The sequence below is a fragment of the Microtus ochrogaster genome, unplaced genomic scaffold (assembly GCF_000317375.1).
Source record: "Microtus ochrogaster isolate Prairie Vole_2 unplaced genomic scaffold, MicOch1.0 UNK14, whole genome shotgun sequence".
NCBI lineage: Eukaryota > Metazoa > Chordata > Mammalia > Rodentia > Cricetidae > Microtus > Microtus ochrogaster.
In genome coordinates, this window is record NW_004949112.1 from 3,463,753 (window position 1) to 3,472,489 (window position 8,737).

The 8,737-nt window shown below is 54.1% G+C and overlaps 1 protein-coding gene across 2 annotated transcripts; it reads right to left on the reverse strand.

Moving 5' to 3' along the window:
* Positions 1 to 2,522: 2,522 nt before the first annotated feature.
* Ctu1 (cytosolic thiouridylase subunit 1) lies at positions 2,523 to 7,522 on the reverse strand. Of its 2 annotated transcripts, XR_003378669.1 has the most exons (4): positions 7,462 to 7,522; positions 4,478 to 5,020; positions 2,758 to 4,189; positions 2,548 to 2,725 (listed from the first exon to the last, which is right to left on the reverse strand). XR_003378669.1 is itself a non-coding variant. In XM_005366902.3 (3 exons), the coding sequence occupies exons 2-3, from the start codon at positions 4,983 to 4,985 to the stop codon at positions 3,552 to 3,554; spliced, it is 1,146 nt and encodes a 381-aa protein (XP_005366959.1). In that variant the 5' UTR covers positions 4,986 to 5,020; positions 7,462 to 7,522; the 3' UTR covers positions 2,523 to 3,551. The 2 variants fall into 2 exon arrangements, 1 of the variants encoding a protein (XP_005366959.1); XM_005366902.3 differs by having other exon boundaries at positions 2,523 to 4,189.
* Between the last annotated feature and the right edge of the window lie 1,215 nt (positions 7,523 to 8,737).

Consider the following 8,737-nt stretch of genomic DNA (forward strand, 5'->3'; position numbering starts at 1 on the left):
TCTGCAATCATGATCTTGTCTTTGCCCTGCTGGGAGAGCTTCAGGGCTTGCTTTTGCAACTCCTGCCTGCCCCTCACGCTCTCTCCTGTCACCTCTGGCCTGTCCTCCTGTTCTTTCAGCCTAGCCATTCCCTCTGGCAGGAACACTTTGCTGCAGTCAGCAAAACACTCGGCCCTATTTTACGTCGTTCTGCGCTGAGGCAGGGCTGTCTCCCCAGGTACAGCCCTTTTCTGCTTAAATGGACAGGACACCAACCCCGTTGACACAGGTCAGCACCTGACTGCTGCAGTATATCGCACCGTGTACTCTCCTCCCTTTTCCCTCTTCTTTTCATTTCTTCCCACCTCTCTCCTTCTCTGGCCCCCCTCTATCTTCTTGGCCCTTTTTTTTTCCTTCTGTGGCCTCTAGGTTCTGTCCCGAGCGGCTTCTGCAGTTAGCTGCATCACAGGTCTCATGCTCAGAGTTTGAGTACGGTATAGACACAAACATCTTAGTGCAAACTCCTCCAAGAGGCTGATGCGCCTCGGCTTCGGAGTCAAGGCCGCCGGGTGCGCAGATGTCACAGCGCCCTCTTGTGGCCACATCTGAATACAGCGCCTTTCTCACACTAAGCCCGAGATGAGGGCAAAGTCCCAGGGACTCTCCTGCTTCAGAAATGAGGGGGTGCCTTGCTGTGCGTGCGTCAGGAAGAAGGTCCTCTGGCTTCCAGTGTAAGCTCCCAGTACAGGGACCAAGAACACCTGCTCCCTCTCCGAGTCACTGCTATGTGACGCTGGGAAAGTTACTTGGTTGGGTTGCACGTTCATTTACCATAAATGAGTATTAAACACATATTACTCTCATACTACTGCACTAACAAGGGAGGAAAGCCCTCTTGGCACGAGGCCAGCCCCACAAACGCACAAGCTAGGAACAGTACAATCTGCCTGGAGAATCTTCAGCTCCGCCTCCCCTGTCCCCCAATACCCGCTTCCTATCCATAGTCGTTTCTCTTTACAGCAGCCAAGGAATTTTTAGAAAGTGGTCTTTGGATGCACTCCCAGAATAGAAGCCTCGAAACTGGCATTCACTGTTAGAATAAAACTCAAGTATTTGACTCCGCAAACACCTGGTTCAGCTCAGAGCTGGCAAATGGACCCCCTGCTGGTTCCTGGGAGGGATCAAGGTTATTCCCTTACCCTGGATGCTGAATTGACAGCTCCCTCCTCCAGAGGGAGCTCTTCCCCAAAAAAACTTTTGAGAGTTTTGCTTTATTTGGGTTCCCGCTCAAAGGTCACCTCCCCAGAGGACCTTCCTTCACTGGCTTCTTCCTCCCTTCCTCTATTCTCTTGTGCTGGAGATGTGGCTCAGAGAGGCTGTCTAGAATCCCTAGGTGTGGTTCATGGTAGAGGCCCTGCCTAGCTTCCCCGGTGAGGGACTCGAGGTGTGGCTCAGCTTGTTAGACCCTTGATTCAATCCCCAGCACTGGAAAGGGAAAGAGCGAGGCTTCCGGCCACCTGGTATTTACTTGCACGCAGTTCTTTTCTCACAGGCTGCAAATGCCTGTGCTCATGGCAGCTTCCTGGCACCTCGGGACCAAACAGAGGATGTCCAATGTTTGCTGAATGAATAATCGACATGGTGCTTAATACCCTCAGAGAACTTGAAGGAGGCAGGGCATCCTCTCTGCCTTTCAGACCTAAGTTAATTAGGGAAATGGATACCAAGGGGTAAGCAGGTCACTTCCCTGAGGACAGGACCACAGAGGTTAAGGAGCGGAGCGCTCTCTGTCCAAGGTAAAAGCCTCTAGTACTCAGCCAGGCCACACCTGGAGATAGGATTCTCAGCACCAAGTCTCTCTTCTGGGGGAAGTTTCCTCAGCCTCTCTATTGCCTATAAGGCAAGGTAGCATCCAGAAGCCTGGAGCCCCCTGGTGGCCAATCCTTACTATGCAGCGCCAAGCTGGACACAGTTGGCCAAGTACTTTGACCTCTGGACTCTCATCTCTGCAGAGATCTGATGGGGTGACGGCAAGCCAGCTCTATTTTCACAGGGGGAAATGGCAGTCAGAGAGGTTAAAGCACACGAGCTCTGCCCCCAGAATCCAAGCGTGGGGTGCCCCCTCACCCACAGCAGCTACCAGGAGTGGATGAGGCAGACACAGCCCCTGTGGCCTTCTAACTGAGTGACCGATAGCCATGATAGCCTTGAGGTTGCAAAGGGAAGAATGGAAGGTTCCTGTAGGTACAAAGCCAAACTTAAAACGAAGCTTCTGGAAAGCAACGTGTGCTGAAGCCTCGCACACTGACTCCCTTAGGTCTCTGTGGCTGTGATGAAATACCACGGCCAAAGCCTCTTAGGGAGGAAAGATTTTATTTCAATTCACATCTCTCAGGGTCCATTACTGAGGGAAGTCAGGGCAGGAACTGAAGCAGATGCCATGGAGGAACACTGCTTACAGACTTTCTCAGTCCGTTTTCTTTCTTTTTCGTTTTTCAAGACAGGGTTTGTCGGTGTAGCCTTGGCTGTCCTGGAACTTGCTCTGTAGACCAGGCTGACTTTGCACGGCCTGTCTCTGCCTCCAGAGTGCTGGTATTAAAGGTGTGCACCATCACCACCCAGCAGCCTACTTTCTTACAGTACCCAGGACCACCCGCCTAGGTGACTGCACTGCTCACAGTGGGCTGAGCTCTTCCATAACAATCAACAATCAGAAAATGCCCCAAAGGCTTACATATAGGTCAACCTTATGCTCCAAAGGCTTACATATAGGTCAACCTTATGAAGGAGACATTTTCTCAGATGATCCCAGCCTGGGGCAAGTTAGCAAAATAAAACAAAAACAAACAAACAAAAAATGACCAGCCAGGACACTGACCCAACAGTCATGTGAAAACCACACAAACTTGGTTTGGAATGTATCAACTCAGCAGACCATTGGCTTCCAATGACTCACAGGCAAAGAAAGTCATCAGATAGCAGCTGAGACCCACAGCAGGGATTTCCCAAACCTTGCTGGAACCTACCTACACCAGTGCATCTGGCCAATGGCTTGATTAATGACTTTCTTTTGTTCTAGGGCTGTAAATAGTTGTGTAACTGCTACCACAGCAGTGTCCCTGGGGCAACCTGAACCCACATACCCTGCACCAGAAGCTTCTGGTTCAGAATAAACTTTCTCTGACTCTCTCAGGAGCAAGTTTTCCCTTGATGAAAGGGCAGGGTGACGATGTGAATGTGTTCCTATTACTCCTTTGACTTTGTTTACCTGACTTGGGCAGACAAAGTGAGGCCAGGGCTATTCAGAGCCCACAGAGGTGTGCAGGAATGCAGGGTTGCTGGTCCCTTCTCCCTCAGGCCTGGTAGCCTAGCCCGGGGCTCCCTCACTGTCTCCAAGGTTCAGGTTGCTGTGCAGAGCACAGTCCCTCCATGGTACACAGTCACTCCACTTAGGAAGCTCTGGAAGGGCAAGGCGGTCACTTCACAGTGCACAGATCGCTTCACAAGAACAGGGCACTACTGGGCACGGTCACTTTTCAGGGCACAGGACAATGTAGAGTTCAGGACTCAGGTCACTCCGAGGGGCTCACATCACTCTGTAGGTCACAGGTGGCCCCCGCCCGGTCTCCTCCTTCCCTGCACAGGGTGGCTCCATCTCTAGATTGCTCACAGCTGCAGGATTCCTGTGGGGCCGCAGGGTCACTGGTGGCCTGGCTTGGGTTCCCAGGCAGTGGCGGCTCGGCTTGTAACATGCGGCGGCCCTTGCCGATAGCCAGGCGTGGCAGGCCTCGGTTGAGGCCATCCAGGAGCGCACAGGCCTGGCAAAGCGCATGGCTGGCCAGTGCCCCGCAGCGGGTGCAGGTACCTGGAGGAGGGGGCCGAGCTGCTGGGGCAAGAGCAAGGCGCTCTGCTGAGTGCACGAGGTCCAGCACTGCCGAAGGTCGCGCTGCCTCCAGGCGCTTGAGCAGGTCGCGAGCGTGGCCGCGGAAAGCCTCGGGTGCATATACGCACTCTTCGGAGAAGTAGCGCAGGCGGCGGAAGTGAGCGTACAGCACCACCTCCTTCTGCGAAGCAAACTGCAAAGGCCGGCACCGCGGGAGTGCGCACCCCTCGCCCGCAGAGCCCAGCACTCCACCCCGCGCCAGCCGCCCAGCATCACCGCGCAGGAAGTTCATGAGCACTGTCTCCGCCATATCGTCGGCATTGTGGCCTGTGGGAGAGAGCTCGGGTGAAGATGGAGACAGAGAGGAAAGGGGCGGGGAGGGGGCGCCGAGAACCGCTGGAGAGGAAATAGAGAAGAGGTCATAGGGATTCCCTGGACCCAGAGACTGAGGAGAGGACCCTGTGCATCCTCAGTAATGAGACAATGGGAAAGTGACCGTAAATTGGGGAGTGGAGGGAAGCGTGGGGACACCCGGAGAGAACGGGAGGTGGAGACACCACACCACCCCACTTCCTGACAAGATATACTACCCCTCCACACCCTTCCTGCGCTCACCAGTCACGATGTGTGTAGCTCCCACGAGGCGTGCACCCTCCTCCAGCGCGCGCCGCCGCAGCACCCCACAGAAGGTGCAGCAGGAGCGACTGCGGCCAGAGCCGGCAGTGCTGCGGGCCACGGCATCCATCGTCCAGCCCCCGAACAGGTCTGCATAGGCCACAATGGTGAGCGGCAGCTCCCAGCGCGCGGCCTGGCTGCTCACGGCCTCCAGGGCTGCGTCACGGTAGCCGCCGATGCCCTCGTCCACCGCCACCAGGTGCAGCGTGATGCCCAGGCGTGGCGCGAGCTCGCGCAGCACGTGTGCCAGTACCGTGGAATCCTTGCCACCCGAGGCGCCCACAGCCACCACGGCACCCGAGGGCAGCAGGCGCCCGGCGATCACGGTGTGCAGCACCTCGGCCTCAAAGGCTGCACAGAAGCAGGAGCCGCATAGAGCCTGCCCGGAGCGCGGGCGGCGGAGGGCGGCGCGGGCTGCATGGCAGGAGGAGCACGTTGGAGCTGGCATGGGGGAAGAGAAGTGGGTTGCTTGGGGTAACCACACTGTGAAGGAAAGAATAGGGGATTATTTAGTGCGTCTACATTGCAGGGCTGATGGGAGAGAAGAGGGGTCACAAGAGATATCCACACTGCTGGGTTAATGGAGAGAGAAGGGAAGCTGGTCGTCCAGGATGTCCGCACTTTGGAGCTGAGGGGAGAGAGAAACGGGTCACATGGATAGTCCGTGTTGTGGGGATGCTGCAGAAATGGTGTCCTACCCAGAGTGGCCCTTGCACAGGGGAGCCCAAGGGAAGGGCAGTTTCTTTCTGCACCAAGAAAATAAGGACCTTATGACGTGGTTTCAGGCAAAGAGGAAGACATGTAAGAAGGGAGTGCCTTTAAGAACCTTTTGAGCCGGGCGATGGTGGCGCACGCCTTTAATCCCAGCACTCAGGAGGCAGAGGCAGGCGGATCTCTGTGAGTTCGAGACCACTCAGGAGGCAGAGGCAGGCGGATCTCTGTGAGTTCGAGACCAGCCTGGTCTACAGAGCTAGTTCCAGGACAGGCTCCAAAGCCACAGAGAAACCCTGTCTCGAAAAACCAAAAAAAAAAAAAAAAAGAACCTTTTGAACAGTTTTGAGGTCACTATCTTGATGGAGGAGTCAAGGTAGGTGTCACTGACCTTGACTTCCAGGGTTGACAAGAACCCGGAAGAGTCTGCTATTTGTGAGCCATCATGTGGTTGCTGGGAATTGAACTCAGGACCTCTGGAAGAACAGTCAGTGCTCCTAACCTCTGAGCCATCTCTCCAGCCCCTGCTATTTGTAAAGAGGGCTAGAGGTGTTTGGATTTTAGTCGGAGAGGTAGGATACGGACACGCCCCAATCTTGACTACCACCCCTAAAAGGCATGGCGCCCTCTTCCGCTACGCACACAGACGCTGCCTACACCACCTCTAGGTTACCAGTAAAAACTCTCCAGGCTCAGCCCTGTCCGCCAGACCACCGCGTCTCCAGCTTGGACTAGCCAGCGGCCTCTTGTCTTTCCCGCAGGTACGGCTGCGCTGGGATTTACCACAATGGTCAGAATGATTCCGCAGCGGCCGGTTTACAATCACCGACTTCCTCTCAGCCCTCAAGCCCCATAGCCCCTATTCCTTTCACCATATGGTGTTGTGCAGCGAGGCAAAGCCACCCTTCCAAGTGCTCAGACCGGACGCTCTGGGGTCTAGAACCCCCTCATCACTCACCCTGATGGGGGGCTCAAAATGCAAAGTCCAGTCTTGACTTCCTTTCCAAACGTGCCTAATCCATCCTCAGAACTCACGCTCAGAAGCCTGAGTGCAGCCAGTCCTACTTGTGGCTTCAAAACCAGACGGAGACGCCACATACTCCCCACCTACTCCATGGCCAGCACGCTTGTTTGGGTCACTGGTCTCTCTGCCTTGACCTTTACACTTGCTGTTTTGCGTAAAACAACCAGCAGATGCAGCCCAGTTATCTTTCCCACATTGTTCTGTGACTGACATTGCCCTGTGGTTCCTCCCCCTTACTCTCAACTGTCCTAGGACCCCCGCCCCCAACAGTTCTCCCTGACTGCTGAGCCCCGCAAAACCCTCTCTGGACGCACTCATCCCTCATGGCTGAGCATTGCTCTTTGCAATATTTCCTTTCCAGCTTTTGATTCTACCCTTCCTCTTGCCTGGATCATGTCCCCATCAGTGTCTCACCATTTCATTTCTTCACGCCCTGCCCAGCAAGCCTGAGAACCGCCAGGTGCCCCCAGGATGGACCTCCAAATGGCCCACTGAAGATGGTTGCAGGGCACCTTTCCGACCTCAGTGCCCCTGAAATCAGTCCCTTCTGCCTGGCATCTCTGTCTCCTGGGAGTGCCCACCACCTTCTGCCCAGTATTTATTCAGAATAGGGTGCACAGTCAGTCATCTAGAAGAGCTTGCTGTTGTGAGTAGTCGCGTGTGGGCACAAACAGGGAGCCAGCTGAGCTGATGGAGTGAACCCGGCTGATGTTAATACACGGGAGGAGGAGGAGGAAAACTGTGTACTGACAGGCATGGTGGTGCACGCCTTTAATCCCAGCACTCAGGAGGAAGAGACGTTTGAATTTCTGCAAATTCCAAGCTAGCCTCGTCTACATAGTGAGTTCCAGGCCACCCAGGGCAACGTGGTGAAATCTCGTCCAAAAACAAAAACAAACGCAACAAATTAAAAAACAAAACACCAAGGGGTACTTCCGGTTGGCCGGGTTTCCTAAAGGGCAGAGAAGGGGTCTCCAGAACTATTTAACTATGAGCAAGGGAAGACAGGTGGTCTGTCACCACTAGGTGAACAGGGAGGCCTGGCAAGAGACCAGATTAGAGCGGGATCCTGGCCAGAACATGAACTGGCAATCTTTAAAGCGAGTGCTAAATCCCTAGAGAGACCTTCTACTCTCCGGTGGCACTACAACCCCGAGCCCGCTCGATCGGGAGCAAGAGGAACACTAACCTGGGTGGAATGGGCTCTGCACTCTGTCTGCCACGCGGAAGCCTGGAGCGGAAGCTGCCCTGAAACTACAACTCCCACAAGGCCTTGGACTGCCTTGCCTACGACTACCAGAAAGCAACAGCTACAGACGAGCGCCTGTAATTCTACGGCAACTCGTACTACAATTCCCAGCAACACTAGAGAACACGGCTTTTCTGCAGTTTACGGCTCCCAAAACGCTGGGCTCCAGAAGGTGCACAGACAGGCATAGGGACTGAGCTGCAGATACTGCTGTTGCCCTGGCAACGCGAGGTCACCAGGCGCAATGCTTGAAATCAGAAGTGACTGCGGTCTAATTTCCTAGTTTTGCGATTTATTATCCGCTGCTGCTGCTTCCTTTTTTGAAGGAATGTAGACCTCGTACACAGACCAGGCTGACTTTGAACTCAGAACCCCACCTACTATTGCTCTTTTCTATCTCTTATTTTCTTTTCTTTTTTCTTCAGAAAGGTGGAAGAACTCTAGACGACACCCAAGCTATTGTAATAGACCCCAATAAATTGTCGTTTGTGCTTCTCTCTCTCTCTCTCTCTCTCTCTCTCTCTCTCTCTCTCTCTCTCTCTCTCTCTCTCATTTTGTTTTCCGAGACAGGGTATCTCTGTGTGTAATAGCCCTCGGTGTCCTCGAACTACCTCTTGTAGACCAGACTGGCCTTGAACTCACAGAAATCTGCTTCCCTCTGCCTCCCGAGTGCTGGGGTTAAAGACGTGGACCACCACCACCCAGCTCAACACGCGCTCTTTAAGGTCTCCGGAACCTGCAGTCCCGACTTTAGACTCAAGCATTTTGCCTTAAAGGGTCTTTCAAGGCCGCTTATTCAGCTGCCTGCTGGCCTCCTGGCCCTGTGGGAAAGCGAGGGAGAACAGCCAAATAGCCTGAGAGTTAGAAAGGCCGCGTCCCTGAGAACAGGAGAGTAAATTCTCAAAGAAGGATAGAGAATCCTTGAACACAGTGGGATGTGAACCATTCTCTGATACTTCCGCTACTGCTCATCTCTTGTGATATAAAACTAAAAATATCTGTTGTGGGAATAGGTAGTTGGGAGACAGTTTGCCGGGGACCCTTCAGTCAGATGCTCCTGCTGACTGTTCTGGTTGCCCGATTTCCCCAGCCCGTTTCTCCTGGATGTTTATTACACGTCGGATCTGGTGTCCCATTATCTCTGCAGTCTGCTGTTCATGCCCTTGAAATGTTGGCACCGCTGTCACAGATCATTCTCCAGCCTGAAACAGCTCTC